General features: G+C 40.0%; 1 protein-coding gene across 1 annotated transcript in view; it reads right to left on the bottom strand.

Annotated features, from left to right (window-relative positions):
- Window positions 1-17,618, bottom strand: part of ROR1 (receptor tyrosine kinase like orphan receptor 1) — a 372,449-nt gene that overhangs the window by 9,712 nt on the left and 345,119 nt on the right. Inside the window, exon 8 of the mRNA XM_012767125.2 lies at window positions 8,876-9,087. Within this exon, the coding sequence (XP_012622579.1) occupies window positions 8,876-9,087 (212 nt within the window). The remainder of the gene's footprint in view (window positions 1-8,875; window positions 9,088-17,618) is intronic.

Raw genomic sequence — 17,618 nt, 5'->3', positions numbered from 1 at the left:
CATTTGAAATGACTCCTGGTAAAGCAGCTTACTACTGGCCTGCTAATTCCTGGTCACTTTGCATAAGTGAATACATAGGAAGTGAGGGGGGGATTTTGTGGCACCCACTAACATTTGTATGCAGCATGAAGCCTGCTCTGTGACTTGTTTGCCTCTAGCCTGAATGGCATATGATTGCTCTACTTGTGGGTCCAAGTTGAATAAGACTCACAGATAAAAAGCAGAGCTAAGTTAGAGTGGAGGGAATTGAGCTCGGGGTGTTTCTCTACAATAGGAGAGGGGCTTTAACTGCAGGTGCTTAAAAAGGACCCAAGTTCATATTCATAAGTCAGCCCCAAACCTCCCCTGCAGTCCCTGTCACTCAGACTGGTTCATTTCCCACATTCTAATGTCCCAATTCTGACTGCTGCCCTTTAAAACATCTCCTATGCTATTCTTTTGAAGCAGATTCTAGCTGGACACAAATGTCTACAGGAGAAGAGTGGGTTCCATGGCATGGCATTTGTCCTTGCCCCATCAGATGAGTAATGAGACAGATCCTGGCCCTGTTGAAGCTAGAGGGGTAGTTTTGGTAATAGGAAGGCTTCCCCAGATCCTTTTGCTTTTTGAAAGCACAGTTTTCTCTGAGATCTGTATTCCTTGTGGACTGACTTGCTCTCTGAATCTCAGATACTGATCAGCATAGTTGACATTGGAGCAGGCATCGGAACCGCATGGAGGTCCCACCCCCACAGTTTTTGATCACATAGGTCTGAGATTCTCCATTTCTGCTAGTTCTAAATTGATGAGAATGTTTCTGGCCTGGAGGCCTCACTTTGAGCACCACTGGAATAAATGGACATAGCTTTCTGGATTAGCCAATAAATTTAGTTATCTGGGTCCCTGCTCCCTGCACCGTCAATGATCACCGTGTCTCTGAAGAACACGTTGGAGCAATTCAGGCTTACACAAGTGAGAGAAAACAATACTCTGCTTGAAAAGATGCTTTTGGGAATGCCAGATAGAGAAAAATATAAGAACCACTGACTGGCATTTACTAGCTTTATATATTGCATGGCCACTGTGTTAGTGAGATTCATGGTTTTGAAATATAAATCTATAGCTTGGGCTATGTCCTCAGTTTTCCCCAGTTTCATGTAGAGCCAATCATTTAGGATAAAGATGACTGCATACTAATACTGTAGATGCTATTAATATACACTGAAGCACTTATAGATAGACCAGTATATGACAACATATGAAAGAACCATGAAGAGAGAAGACACAGCTCCTATCCTAGATGTTTGTGATCTGAGCTTAATAATAGCTACCGTGTATTAAATCATGCCATGTATTTAATCTGAGGTCACAATACTGGCTGTGATATTTTTGAATGCTTTTATGTTAGGCTGTAAGTACTTTATACATATTAACTCATTTCAATCTTATTATAACCCATGAGATTGGTCACTATGACTAATCCCCATTTTCCAGATGCAGAACCCGAGGACAGAGCAGTTAAGTGGTCCCACGGCTGGTAGGCTGTCAATCCAGACTTGCTAATGATGATGCTACACTCCCTTGTCTGCCCTCTGAGATAAGTGCGGAATGCATCAACTCATTTAATTCTCATCACAACCCTGTGAGATTCATACTGAATGCCCCATTTTATGAATCAAGACACTATGGCATTCGATAGTTAAGTGGCTTGCCTAAAGAAGCACAACTATTAAGTGGTGATGCCAAGATTCAAATCCAAGTATGTCTGACACCAAAGTGAGAGCAATTCCTGGGAAGAGGCAGCGGAGTTTCCATTCCATCCTCAAAGGGCTCCACGTTTTACAAGAATGAGGACCACTGGTGTAAAAGCAGAATGCTCAAGGACTGAAAGCTCTCTGGTTTTGGAGCTACACCTTACTCAGTGATGCTCAGTTGTTCCCATGGGTGGACTGGAATAAAGGAACAAAACCTGCTGATGGCAACCTTTGCCTGAATTGGGCATGAGAGCCCTGGAGAACATATGAAGTTGAGATTTCTTAGTATCGGGGCTTGGCTGTTGACATGGGTCCACTTGATTCCAAAGCCTACTTTCCTTTCTTGTGTGTTTTACTGGTTCTTAGGTAAACAGTCTAGGGACTGTGAAACAATGGACTCCACTCATAAACGGAAATGATTACGTTGTAAAAGCTTAGAGGCTATAACCATTTTATTTTGGGAGGTTATGGACATTTTCAAAGACTACAGCTGAACTAAGTGCCTTCTGGCTTATGCAATCAAATTCTAGAGGGAGTTTCAACCAATATTTTGCCACATTTGCTCAGAGTTCAGCTGCACTTCTCTGGAAGTGATTTAACTTCAGAAGCATTTCTTTTCCCTATAACATAACTTTCTGATAGTTAGTTTGAATGTTTGGTGGTAACCAGAGTTGATTCTGTGGTGGAGTTACTTTATAATGCCAATGGGAGAGGTTCTATTCTGCCTGGAAATAGACAGAACAGATGCCAGTAATTTTAATGTCAGCTTGAGCTACCATTGTGCTCATAACTTGGGCTCATATGTTTCAGTCAACCTGAAAATGAAAGCAGTAGAGTGAAACAGGGAAGCACCTGGGCTCTAGACCTGGGCAGACTGGGGCTTGAGCTTTGGCTCTGCCACTTATGAGCTGTGTGTGACTTTGGGCAAACTCTGAACTTCAAGCCTCAGTTTTCTAACACCCCCCTCCAATCAGGCTCAAAAAAATTTGTACCTAGTTCCTAGAGTTATTTTATAGATTTTATTGAGATTATGCAGCATAATCACAGTCATGAAATACTATAGCTTGTTCATAATATCAATTTGTATTATATCTATTTATAATACTTGTTTTCCACAGAAGTAAAGTTTCCATAGATATTGGTTGAGGCTGAGGTTATGTATTGGACAGCCTCTCAGCCTTCTTGTCATACCCTCTCCACCCTGATGGATTTTATGCAGGCTCTGGGGCAGGAGAATCTATGCTAACAGGATGAGCACAAGGAATACCAAAGCCGTCCAAAGAGCTGCCTCTGTGATCTTTGCTGGGATTCTCTTGTGTCTGTCCTCACCCCAGTTAATGCTGTGGGCTGCTGGATCCTACAGCCTCCTCTCCAGCCCACATTCTCTTGTGCACAACATTGGCTCCATTAAAAGATCTATAGTCATCACTGTAACAAAAATAATAGTAATTTCTGCCCCGTGAGGTGCCAGACACACTAACTCAAAGTGTCAAAAATATCCCTTGTAAGTACTATTTCTGGCCTTGCTTTTTACAGGTGAGAAAATAAAAGGTTCAGAGAAGTTATTTGCTTAAGAGCTCATGGCCAGTAGATAACGGAGCCAAAATTTGTAGTCATATCTCTCTTCCTCTAAGTTCTTGCTCTTTGAAGATATCAAGCTATCTCCCAGAAACAAACTAAGGGAGAAATGTGGCTGGGAAGGCAAGGTAGGCCCGGATAGTGCCAGGATGGAGAATTTTATGACTTGAGATTGGTCCTTCCAGGCCGGGGAAGCAGTACACTCCAGTGGGAGCTAAAGCAATGCCAGAGGATGAAGTCAGCATGAGAGAGAGATGGAGAGAGGACAGGAGGATGGACAAGCCTCAGAGGATGATGCTCCCAGTTAGGGAATTCAAAGAAGAACTAATGAAGGCAATGTGAGAAGGCGATAGGAAGAAAGCCAAGGGAAAAAGTATTTCAAGGTGGTGGTTAAGAATATCAAATGCTCCAGAGAAATTAAAGAGGATGAAGACTTGGAAGAGGTCACTGGATTAAATTACATCACTGGTGATTCCCAAGAGAACCAGGTCAATACAATGGTGAGCTCAGAAGTTCTTGAGACAATGGGTTTAAGGAGTGAGTGGGGGAGTCATTGAGGATATTTTAGCACAAAGTATGATGACATTTGGTAAGGACAAGGGCTTCAAAAGGGTAGCCAGACTCTAGCAGGGCTTTTTAGATAGAAGCACTTTGCTGGCACAAGAAACAGGCCCAGAGAATATAATGAAATTTCAGTACATTCAGCAACTACTTCAGCTGGAAAGGAACAAAGAGACATGAATTGTTGAAAGAACAGAGAAGCTGGCAAGAGATGAGGATACACTGAGAAATAAAATACAGTCACCAGCTTTGGAAAGCTAGGCAGATCTTGCTCTCCCCTCAAATGTTCCTTGTATCAGCCAGGAGCTGCAGGAGTTTGACCACAAGGGCTATTCAGGCTTTGGCGGCCTTGACAACCCTGGCCTGCCTCCACTCTTCCTGGCCCCATTCTCAAACTCCTCCACCCTTCAGCCTCTCTATGTGCCTAACCCCAAGTAGGTGACAAGCCAGGAGGCTGGGGCTGAATGGGACCCACCCTGTGCTTAAAGGGGAGACCTGCTCCTCCCTACTTACACCCTGAGGGCACACTCCACATCTCCTCCCTCTTACCCACCCATGCTTAAAGAATGCTCTGGTTTTCAGTCCTGATGGTTTGGCAAGGTGGGGGCAGGGGAAGGAGAAGCAAAGGAACAGATCACAGAGAAGGGAAGTTAGGGTTTCCAGACTCCTCTGAGAAGGTTCAATTCCGCCAGTACTTAAAAAAAAAAAAACAACCCAATCAGATTGTAAAATTGGTAACGCAATATAGAAAACTCCTGCTTAGTTAAGGCATCACTAGAGTACTCATCAGAGGATTGAATGGCTTGAAATCTTTGGCTGAACAAAATAAAGGGAAAATAAATAAACAGTCCTTTGCTTGAAGACAGTCTCCTTCTTTCTCTGAACAGCTGAGAAAATTGAACTGCACAAGGGGAGGTGGCTTCTCAGAGTGACAGGGCTGGTGGCGGGAGAGCCAGGAAGAGTATCACCGTCTCCGGCTGTTTGGTGTTAAGGTGCCTCTCTGGTCCACTGGCTTCCCTGCCTCACAGATCAGAAGGGAACGTGTGGCTCCTCAAAAGCGTCTACTTCCAACCACACCATTCTACCTCTCTGGGGACTCAGGCCAGGCCTGTCAGCCAGTCTGTCTGCGGCCCCCTATTGTCCTCTCTGAAGGGTATCCGTTTCTAATCTCCCGGAGGAGCCTCTTCTTCTTAATCCAAACACTCGGGGGAATTTGAGCAGCTCAGCAAGTGAAGAGAGATGGAAACAGATAGTTTAAACCCCGAAGGGCACATTCAGTTGGATAAATAAGAAGCCTGGAGTCTTTGACTGGAATTGGCCAAGGGGAAAGGAGAGTGAGCCTTGAGTAGGCCAGATTCTATTCTTCATTTCTTTTTCCTCCTTGCCTCCAAATGTCCTTTTGATTTTGCTCTGGTAGAGTGTTTGTTTTCAGGATTTTTTCCCTCTCTCTCTCTTATGTGTGTCCCTTCCTTTTAAATTTTATAGGTACATGCAATATTTATGTGTCACTGACCTTTCAAAGCAGTTTTAGAGATTTTCTGTTTACGTTTAGGAATTTTCTTTAAGGTCTACAAAGTCCTTTGTGCTTTTTCCAGGAAAGGCACTCAGTAAGAACCAAAACAAACAATTGAATAACTCAAATTCGATCGGAGCCAAATCTCTTAGGAGAGTAAGAAAAAAAAAAAAAGTTAGCATTTGTTTTTGTTGTTTCCTGTTTCCTCCTCAACCCAGTCAAATATTTGAACCATTCCTTCTTCCAGTCTGGTTCAGAAGTGTTTGTGAACTGTGTAAGGCTAAAAATTCTAAGCTTCATGTTGGACAAATCTTGACACTGGGAGATTCTGCAAGGCACACTTCAGAAATGATCCAGAAACTATGAAAACAATGTTTACTTCACCAAGTCTCTGGGAAAACTCATGCCAGTATATTTTACATTTGTCTTTTTGGCCATGGAGGATAGAGAACTATTATCGCTCTAGTCAAATTTTACATGTCCCTTGCAGGGTTAGGGCTACATCTTTCAGGCTTGTGACTGTTATACAAGCCTCTTAAAGATTTGTCAGAAGCCAGGGGATGCCTGTGGTTACCATTCAGCACAAACAGACAAGTGGGATGACATTTAGTTGTTTGCCTAACCTTCCCTCCGCCCTCCCCATATGATGTGTTCTGTGAAAAAGTTATCAAGGGGTTAGCACGAGTAAGGGCTTTATTTAGAGTTGAAAAAAATACTATTCAGCTTAAGAAACAACAGTGATATAGCACCTCTTGTATATTCCTGGATAAAGCTGGAACCCATTCTACTAAGTGAAGTATCTCAAGAATGGAAAAACAAGCACCACATGTACTCACCAGCAAATTGGTATTAACAGATCAACACCTAAGTGGACATATAGGAGTAACATTCATCGGGTGTCGGGAGGGTGGGAGGGGGGAGGAGGGGATGGGCATATACAACCACAATGAGTAAGTTGTGCAACGTTTGGGGGATGGACATGCTTAAAGCTCTTACACGAGGGGGAAGGAGGGCATGGGCAATATAAGTTACCTTAACACTTGTTCCCCTATAATACACTACAATAAAAAAAAAATCCTGTATTCATTTATCTTTTTGAATTACTAGCTCTTTGACCTTGGTCAAATTACTTAGTCTGTTTGAGTCTCAGTTACCCTGGTTGTACAATAATAATAATAATACCTACCTTATATAATAGCTGTGAGGATTAAATATGATAATGGATATACAAGCTCCTGATACAGTTCTTGACCGTTTGTACTAATCAATCTATATTTGCCTTCTCTATTTTTGCCACAAAGTTCTCTGAGATCTCTGTTGGAAACATCATGCATTGTAAAACAAACCTCTTCTAAAAATGGAATTAAGTGGCAGATTAAGGCTAACATACAAAATTGATAGTTTTTCCAAATGGAAATGACTCTTCCGTGGTTCTTGCTACGGCAAGGAGGAGCCCATCTCACCAGGATGGTCGCTGCTGCAGTGTATCTGCAGGAACTCAGCCTATCTGGGTCTCTATCCCATCCAGAGTTCTGGTGTTTATTTTTTTTCAGTCAAAGTCTCACTCTGTTGCCCGGGCTAGAGTGCTGTGGCATCAGTCTAGCTCACAGCAACCTCAAACTCCTGGGCTTAAGCAATCCTCCTGCCTCTGCCTCCCGAGCAGCTGGGACTACAGGCATGCGTCACCATGCCCAGCTAATTTTTTCTATATATTTTTAGTTGGCCAATTAATTTCTTTCTGTTTTTAGTAGAGATGGGTCTCACTCTTGCTCAGGTTGGTTTCGCCCGCCTCAGCCTCCCCATAGTGCTAGGATTACAGGCGTGAGCCACTGAGCCTGGCCAAGGTGTTTCTTAATATTTAATAACAGAAATGACAAGGAAAGAATCTCATGGAACAATGACTGTTCACCAGAAGCTTGAGTCATGGGATATGTAAAAGTATCTGCAAGGTCAACTAGGTGTTAGCCCCTCTTTATTTACTTCCATTACCTCTGCAGTAGCATTAAGGGGTCAGGAATAAATGCGATATTATTATACATAAAATGCTATATAATAAGTAAATAATTTGTAAATAATAAGTAAATAATAAGTAATAATTTGCTGTCGAGAAGCTAGGATGTCAAAAAAGTTGACCTACCACCTCCACCCATCCCCCAAGCTACTTTGTGAACTCTATGGTTTTCAGGACCTGTAGGGGTTTTTTATGACAAAAATTCACACTTAGCAAGAGAACAGTGTCTTTTGCTGGATACAGAATATTTAAAAATGATTTTTTAGCATTTAAGAAATGCCAAATCCTTACCAATGTATATAAATTTATAATAGCAAAAATATTTTTAAGACTTTTTAAATTAAAAAAAAAGATTAAACAGCAAAGCCAATAAAATAAAATGAGGGCATGTGTCAGCCTGATTGTGCTACTCCTCTTACTACATAAGAGGATTAGTTGCTTTGGGTGTGAAAGACATTTTTTTCCTCTAAGATTTTATTAAAAGTAATGCATCTTCCTCTTTATGAGGGTCGAAAAAATAGTATGATCACTAACGCACAGAGAAGATAAATATTTGTTGAACGAACAAAGGAATGTTCCTATGGAGTTGGAACAATTAGGAATAAAGACAGGCTTTTGGATGGAAGATTCTGGAATTGTTTAAATAAAATCTCTTTGCTGAGAAGATGGGGGTTGGGGTGTTGGCTTTCCTGAGAGAAAGCCTCTGTTGTACTTCCGTCCCGAGATGTAGCCCGGGTGCTCCTTTTAAGGTAAGGGCCAGTGACCCGGATTCCTGGCCAGGACCTCGAGCAGCCCAAATGTTGAAAGATGTGAAGGGAAAGCAAAAAAGGAAGTGGGTTGATTCAGCACAGAGAGGAGAAGGCTTAAGGTGGGCTGTCATAAAACAGCATTCAAAGATTGCTGGAAGGACAACACTTCTCTTAAAATTTGCTTAAACCAAAGAGAAAGGGATTTAAGTTAGGCATAGAAAGGATTTTTTTTTTTAAATTGTGGTAAAAAAGCACATAACATAAAATTTTCTATCTTAATCATTTTTAAGTATATAGTATAGTAGCTTTATATGCACACAGTTGCACAATAAAAAGGATTTCTTGACAGTGAAGTTTGTGAGCCATGTTGGATCTGTCTCTCTCACACAGTGTGGTTAGAAAAGGATGAAAATTTCCTTCTTTGAAATTTTGAGAAATAGCTCACATTCTGAGTCCTGAGGGGCTGGCCGAGAGGATCTCCTAAGGATCCCTTCTAGCTCAACAACTCTATGCTAAGGCAGTGATTTGGGAGGCCTAACTCTGAAGTGAACAGGGTGATGAACTTGCCTTTGGCAAAGCTGAAGATATAAGGTTAGTCTTTGCATTTGCTGAAACAAACTGTAGCGCTTGAAAACTCTGATTCTATCTCATCCGATTTCTCAGCATGGGAGGATCATAGCATTTTGCTTTAGCCCATGGAATGAACGCAGCTCTGTATTGCTAATATTACCTTGGGTTTATATGCATTCAGCATTGACATCTCTACGTTCTGACCCCTGACGTGTTTTGGCTGCCTCTGGACTGGCGGCGATGATGACTTCTGGTTATTGCGGCAGACACAAATGAAGAAGAAGAGTAAAGCGATGGCCAGGGGAATGGCAACACTTGGCACCAGTATGTACAGGATTTCCATTTTGTTCTTCTCCTTGGAATCCTTTGAATCTGGGTGCAGAAACAAGAAAGAGCAAAACTTATACTCGTTAAAATAACACATATAATATTACATCACATTGTTTAAAATGGCCTTCTGTTCTTCTATACACACAAATCCACTGTGAGAAAAAAAAAAAGGAATTCATTGCTTATTACACTTTGTTTCTATCAAACCTTCAACATAATTTATTGAAGTTTAAAAATTTGAAGTTCAAATGTTTAAAAACTGCAGAAGGACATTACGAAGACTTTGTATGTGTGTGGGTCCCCCTCTGATGTTGCTGCTCTTCAGCTGCAGACCTGCATTTCTCCAACACCTTAAAAGTTAAACGCCACGTGAATGGACTGTATACATCCGAGAGCTGTCATGGGGACCACAGGGCTCTTCTTCATTGGCTTCTAGCCCACATCCACCGCTACAACTTGGTGTTCCAGAAATCATGCCCTTGTCTTAGGTGGTTTGGACATATAGGGCCAGCCACCCTTGCATCTTCCAGAAGCAACATCACTAAAGAATACTGGTCCCCATGTCTGAAAAGCTGTTATCCTAAGAATACGGGGTCTGAAGTCAGAGTCAGTTTGGTCTTTGATGAGCTGTGTGACCCTGAACAAAACACCCACATCTCTGGGCCTGATTTTTCTCCTCCGCTGAAGTGAAGTGTCTGTTTTGGGTGGTGTCTACAATTTCCTTCAGCATAGCAGCACTGCATAACTTGACACTTTTTTGAAACCCCAGAATTCTTCTTAAATGGTTTCATATGAACCCAATAATTATGAGTGCTAACACTTTGAAGTATGTTTTTGAAATCTTATATATCCACTTTACCATTGCTTGGAAAAGAATATAATATGTATAGAAGAACGTGAGACATACTTTTCTATCGGTTTGAGTCTGACCATTAAAACCAAATACCTAGGGCATATATTATCGTTAATGAATTGACTGGTGAAATAAACATAAGAATTATGGGACAATAATTAGAGGGTTTACATAATGACATGCCCTGATCATCAAGATCAGCTATCTTTCTTTAAGAAAACCCAAAGTGTGAAAATTTAGATTGACACAAAATTCAGCAATAATTATTTACTTTACAAAAGAATTAACCATGCATCCATTCACTTATCCTTCCACTCATTCAGTTAGTCAATAAACAAAATCTACTATGTGGCATGCACTAACCAAGGCACTGGGAATAAAATTAAATATGACATGTCCTCTGTTCTTAAGGAGCTTATGGTTTGTTAAATAGACAAAAAATAAGTACAACGTGTTGTTGTAAATGTTATAACCTAATGTTGGAACTGGGCTTTGTGACTTAGCCCTTTGGAGAGGGGTTAAGTCTGGTTATGGAATATAATAAAAACAGTAATAATTTAAATAGTTATCAAGTGTTTTCCACTGGCACAAATCATGTTAGCTGTTATTATTACTGTGAAACAGGTACTTTTTCTGACCTCATTTTATGTCACAACCAGTTCCATGAAATAGGTGACATCCTTATCCCCATTTTTATGGATGAGGAAGCTGAGGGACGGAGTCATTTAGAAAGTTACCCAAGGAACATGCAGCTAATAAGTCAAAAGCTGGAATTCCTTGTCAGTCTTGCTTCCAGCCTACCGTTCATGCTACTACATACACCACACTGCCAGTCACTGGAGAATGGCTGTCGTTCTGCACCTGTTTTCTCACGGTAGGGTTCCTCCTGTTTCCGGAGGTAGCAAGCATGCGGGGGACATGAAACAGGTAGGGAATAACACTGACGCTTTGCCAGACACGCTGCTTTTGAACTCACTGCTTTATGTGCTGTGACAGGTAAGTCTATCACCCAGGCATTGCTGGAGGCTGTTCTAGTCATTGCTAGGTGCTTTAATAAAGATGGTATCTGCATGTCTGTGGATAGACAGAAAGGAATCACACAGTAGGAGAGTGTCTACCACACGGGCCCCTGTGTATATAAGTGTGTATACACGCACATATTTATGTTTACACTTTGGAAGCAATGTAGCAGAATCAGGGACATTTCAGAGTCAGAAACCTTTGTCATTACGTAGGTAACCTTCAGTAGGCACTGACACACTTAGCCTTTCTGAACAAACTCATCAGTGAAATGGGAATGATAGCACCCACTTCATAGAGTTGTTGTAAACAATAAATCTATTCTAGTACCAGTTACAACTCTCAACCTCTCAATGTTTACCCTTTACCCTTAGAGTAGAAGGGGATTCACAAATAAAAGTTTTGGGCTAGAAATGCTGAGTAATCTTAAGCAAGAAATAGCATCTCTGATCTCTACTTCCTCATTTATTCAACAGGAATAATAATACCTGGTCTACCAATCTTACTTGGTTCACATGAGAATCAAATGAGGTAATGTTTATGAAAGAACGCTGAATAATTGGAAAATTGCCATACTGTTGTCGAGTGCCATGGTTATTATTAACATTATAAACCATTTTCAAATTCTCTCAGTACCCTGGGTTGGGGGGGAGGGGAATCGCTGTTGTTATTCTTGGATTTTCAGTTAAATCATTATGAGAGTAACGATTACAAAAGCAATGAGGCTAATTTAGTACTAATGTAACGCTAGTCATTTTTCCAGCCTAGATTTTTAGCAGCAAGAGAAAGTAGGATCTCACCTGTCTGGCAAACAAAGGAGCCTATTCTGTATTCATTCCCTATCAGATTATTCACGGAAGGCCTTTTATTGTAAACGGGAGGTCTGGGACAAATCCTCCTGTAGTCTGGAGGAGAACAAACTTCAAGAAGCTAAATCCTTTAAACAGTCAAACTTGGCCCCTTCTGATTACACCGAGGATATGCAAACGAGTACAAAGAGCGCAATGTCTTTTTGCCAAGTGAAATAATCAGGCAGAACAATAGGTGGTCATGTGGGAAGTGACAGGAAACAAACTCAGTCCTGCTGTAAGTCTTATATACGACGTGCTTCCTTCCCTACACACTCTCTGTATTTGGCCAGAAGGGGGTTAAGTCTGGCTCAAAAAACCTTCTATAAAAATATTCCACAGGACAATTAACCTCGCTAATGAAAAATTAGTATTAGAAAACTAATATATCTGCTCAGCTCCATTTTAATGTCCTAGCATTTCTATGCCTTATTTTAATCCGGAGGCACTTTGGTTGTTGTCTTGATTTTACATGTTGAGAAACTGAGGCTGCGAAAGAATAAATAGAAAGCCGGAAAGTAGTAGAGTTTGGGCTGGAATGCAAGCCTGTCTACCTTTCAATGCTTCTATGTGTTTTAAATCACATTACTAATAAAAATTACCCTACAATATTACATGGAATTGTTTTTCAACATTCTCTTTAAGATTCCAAGTTCCCTTTCAATGAGGACTAATATCTGGTGGGGCTTATACTATTTTAAAAAATCATATTGGAACAATAGAAATTATTCTTGCTATTCATTTTAAAGGGAAATGGACACCTCCAATGCATTGCAGAGAAAATTGACTGGAAATTGGAATGGCAAAGATTTTTAGTACTTTGGAATAACTGTTTAAAAGTTAAATGCACCTATTAGTTACATCAAGTTAAATACTCAGGATTTTTGAAACTAACAATTTAGCCCAGATCACATGATTAATTTCCTTTTGAAAATCAACAATTTGGTATCACAGTTCACATCTGACATTCCTATTTTATTTTTACAATGATATTCAATACTTTGATTAGTAATTAAATATAATAGAGAAAAGATTCCTGAAGCTTAAAGCAAGGTAATCATGATTTCTTATTCAAGAGGTACCTTTTATAAAGTGAAACATCATCTGGGTTATGAGTTAAAACAGGAAAACATTCTCATTTTAAATATGGCAAAGGTGGGAGGAAATCTTGTAGTACCTTAGAATTCAAAGGAAATTAAACAAGTTCAAATTGCGATCTTGTCTGAAAAAATTAAAAAACATAGAAATCAAATAGGAAGCACTACCATTTATTATTTGGAAACTATAAAATAAGCAGGTCTGTTGCAGATAGGGGCCTGCACCAGTGATATTTAAGCATATGCCTGGAAGCCAAAAGAAAGAGAGTGATAATTAGACCTTGGTTGGCATGCTGGGTCTAGGCATCGCTCCTGGCTTGATGATGATGGAAATATTAAGTAGATGATCTATTGCCTTATATGTATTCTCAAACGAATTCTTTAAAAAACGCTGAACAGGCTGTATACAGTGATTTGAATTTCTCTCTGCAGAAAACTACAATAAGTTAGGGGCAGTAACTTATTTGTGAAACATGTTAGTAACTGGAATCCATGTAAGTTCACTAAAAGTTTCTATAAACTCTCAGGGCTTCAGTTTTCCCCTTTATAAAAGAAAAGAGTTGGGCTAATCTTTTTATTAATAATTAAAAAAAGTTTAGAATTTATCATCTTAACCATTTTTAATTGTACAATTCAGTAATGTTAAGTATATTATATTCATGTTGCTATGCCACCAATCTCCAGAATGACTTTATTTTGCAAAACTGAAACTCTATACCCATTGCATAACTCCTCATTTCCCCCTTCTCTCAGCCCTGGCACCCACCATTCTACTTCCTGTTTTTATGAATTTGAATATTATAGATAATTTATATAGGTGGATTATACAGTGTGGATCATTCTGTGACAGCTTATTTCACTTAGTATAATGTCTTCAAGGCTCCTTATGTTGCAGCATGTGATAGAATTTCCTTCTTTTTGAAGACTGAATAATATTCCATTGTATGTATATACCATGTTGCCTTTATTCATTCATCCATTAATGGGTATTTGGGATGCTTCCACCTTGTGGCCACTGTGAATAATGCTGCAATGAACATGGGTGTGAACATATCTCTTTGACACCCTGCTTTCAGTTCTTTTGGATAAATACTCAGAAGTATTTATCCAAAAATACATGGATGACATAATTCTATTTTTAATTTTTTGAGGAATTTCTCTACTGTTTTCCATAGCAGGTGTACCATTTTACATTCTCACAACAGTGTACAATTGTTCCAATTTCTCCACATCTTCACTAACTCTTGTTATTTTCTATTTTTTTGATAGTGTGTGAGGTAGTATCTCTTTGGGGTTTTGACTTGCATTTCTCTAATTATTAGTGATGTTGAGCATCTTTTCAAACCCTCCTTGGCCATTTGTATATCTTCTTCAGAGAAATGTTTATTCGAGTCCTTTGCCCGCTTTTTAATCAGGCTAATCTTTAGGTGCCAAAATTTAATAGGTTGTATAAAATTAAATCTTTCATTTTACTTTACTGATGGGGTTACTATAGAGTTGTAAACCAAGCACATTTAAACTTTAGCAAAACATTTGATCAAGTGACTCATGATATTATGGACAAGATGGAGGGCTTGGATAATAGTATGATTAGCTGGATTTGTAATTGATCATATGCTTTTACTTAATAATCAGCAAATCACTATCAAACTGTCTCTCTGCTTGGGAGAAGCTGCTTGTTCAACATATCACCAATGATAACATGTTTAGCAAACTTCAAAATGGCATGAATCTAGGAAAGATACCTAACTATTTAGGTATAGAATAAAACTTTATGGGATCATATACAATAGGCTATAATAATGAACCCAAACCAGCAATTTGAAGTTTTACAAATAAATATAACTTGCAGTTAGGTTAAAAACTTTGCTTATAAAATCCATGATTAGAGAAACCTACTAAATAATTATTCATGTAACCAAAAAAAAAAAAACCCAAAAGAATATTAAGAAATTTCAGTGGAAACTTGAAGGCTCCATTGGACTCAGCAACAGCATGATAAAATTGTTCCAAAAATTTCATATATGGTGCTCACAGCAACATAATAGCGTTCATTGGCAATACCGAGTAATGATCAAGAACATCATGGTCCTCTTCTGTCTGCTCTGGTTAAAAAACACAGAAGGGTGTCTTCCATTCTATGTCCCACATTTTAAAGAAGTGTTTTGAAAGAGCAAGAAACATCCAGAGGAGGAGGAGATTGGGTAAGAAAAAGTAGGAGGAACTACGTGCTTTTTAGACCAAAGAGAAAACCAAGTGAAGGATGTGAAAAATGTCTTCAAATTTGTATGAGAAATTACCCAGAGGTTAAAAACTGGATCTAGTCCATAGACTTGTTATTTATTAGGTTTTTTAGAAATTTGAATTAATAGTCAACATTAGAAAAAATCAGATTTCCCATACAAGTTTGGGTTTCTAGCTTATAAAAGCAGAATTTTTGAGCGGTGAGAACCACTCAGTAACCACTTTGGAGTGGAAAGGTTTCCCTGTCTCTGGAGATGTCTGGGAATGTTCAAGTAGAGGCTGGATGTGTTCTATGGTTACTCCCAATGTTCTCTGATTTTATATACTGAGTTGACATAACTTACTTAGGCCCCTACTGAACTTTTGACTCTTATAAAGCAATTTAAAGTCAGGGATGACTTTTTCCCTGAGTGTCCTCAGCCCACTAGATGCAGTTTCATAACCCCCCCCCCTTTTAAACTCAGCTCTTTGCTGAAGCTGACCTCTATGGACAGTATCAATGGGTGCCCTTGACCTCTGGCTTCTAGTTAAGTTCAGCCAATAGGAGTCATTGGTAGGAGATGGAGGGCAAGAAAAGAGTATTACGTAGTTGTTCCCCTGGCTTCCTCCTTGCTGGGTTGGCAAGGGTTGACTGTGTCCCTCTATCAAAGGCCACAGCATGCACTGGACAGCCCTCTCTTCAACCTCAGCTATACTCTACAGGGTAAGGTAACTGATCTAGGATGGTAATACTTCCCATGCCTGCTAGTTTCTGGTCTTGCATTTTTTGTTACTGGTTTTCCCTAATTCTGCCAACACCTTTCTAAGTAATTTCTTTATAAAATTCCCTTCAGTTCATCTGTTTGCTTGTGCCATGTGTTTCCTGCCAAAGCTTTGACTGTAAAAAAACTTTGTTGCAAGGCCAATAGCAACAATCATTGCGGTATTATAACAGAATTCTGTCAGTAAAGGGTTAAGATGCCAATGAGCATTTATTATTGGCATGGGGGTAACCCCAAAGAGTTAAGAACTTTCAAAAGAGCAGCTAGAGCAGCTTACACACTGGGTAAATGACTCAGTATATACTAGGGGCAATTAAAAAAAAACACTTTGAGAGAAAATTATTTTATGGTTAAAGATGTTTATGGAACATGACTTAGCTATACGTTTTGGGTCACTGTTGTTCTTTACTTTGTTGAAAATGTATAAAGACTGGAAACTAAAGCACATCTTAAAAATCTCTGTAGCATAAAAATAACTCTTCCGGTAAGCTTCAAACTATACGAAGCAGTGCTCTATTCCTTCCTCTCTCACCCCTCCCCACCGTCCAATTCACTGTAATGTTCAATTTTAGTTTGAAGAAATGGCTGAAAGACAAATTGCCTTACAAGAGGTCTTCTATGAAACATGGGAGAAGGCTGCTGACAGAGTGAGTTAAAAACTGCAGTGTTCGCAATCTGGAAAACATCTGCCTTGCCCTGAACTGTAAACCACCACGTTGTAGAAAATGGTTTGTGACAAAGCAGAGCCCACGGCAGGTGTTTGTAAGGTTATGGGACAAGTCAGGGCTATTCAGGCACAAAACTGGGCAATGTGCCCTTTGGCAAATTGTTGCAAGCCAAGGACTTAAAAGAAAATACAAAAGCAATAGGCCAGGTATGAAAACTCCAAATGGAGCGAAATAGTTCACTACTTCTCTTATCAGTGGGTACTCTTAGGGGAAGCTGGTTTAGGAGCAAAAACAACGTGCTGCTTGGAAGTCCTGTTTGTTTGGTAGAGGGAGAAATCTTAACTTAGAGAAGAAACAGATGCCCTGGCATGCCTGGGGGTAGACACATGGCCTTAGGACTTGGTCAAGTGTAAAATAAAACACCAACACAATTGGGATTCTGCCTCCCCTATACAAATCAGGAAAGAAACAGATAGGGGATCTTAATTAGTGAGAAAGAGAGAAAGAACATAAGTCACTTGGTAGAATACAGCCAAAGTAAAATAGCCAGATCATTGCAAAAGGAACTCCTAGAGAAATCAACAGTTCCCACAGCTCCACCCCAGAGCTGCGTGGAAAAGGAATGATACTACAGTGCATTGGTAACTCTGGGAGATGCGTCTAGTAGTCATTTGGAAAGAACTTAAGCAAAATGCTTCTTTTTTTTTTTTTTTTTTTTTGAGACAGAGTCTCGCTTTGTTGCCCAGGCTAGAGTGAGTGCCATGGCGTCAGCCTAGCTCACAGCAACCTCAAACTCCTGGGCTCGAGTGATCCTTCTGCCTCAGCCTCCCGGGTAGCTGGGACTACAGGCATGCGCCACCATGCCCGGCTAATTTTTTATATATATATCAGTTGGCCAATTAATTTCTTTCTATTTATAGTAGAGACGGGGTCTCGCTCTTGCTCAGGCTGGTTTTGAACTCCTGACCTTGAGCAATCCGCCCGCCTCGGCCTCCCAAGAGCTAGGATTACAGGCGTGAGCCACAGCGCCCGGCCGCAAAATGCTTCTTTATCAATTTAGTGTCCATCAAATCCAAGATATT

This window comes from Microcebus murinus, chromosome 2, assembly GCF_040939455.1.
Source record: "Microcebus murinus isolate Inina chromosome 2, M.murinus_Inina_mat1.0, whole genome shotgun sequence".
Lineage (NCBI taxonomy): Eukaryota > Metazoa > Chordata > Mammalia > Primates > Cheirogaleidae > Microcebus > Microcebus murinus.
Note: the sequence above shows the minus strand (reverse complement) of the source record. Positions and strands in the feature narration are given on the sequence as shown.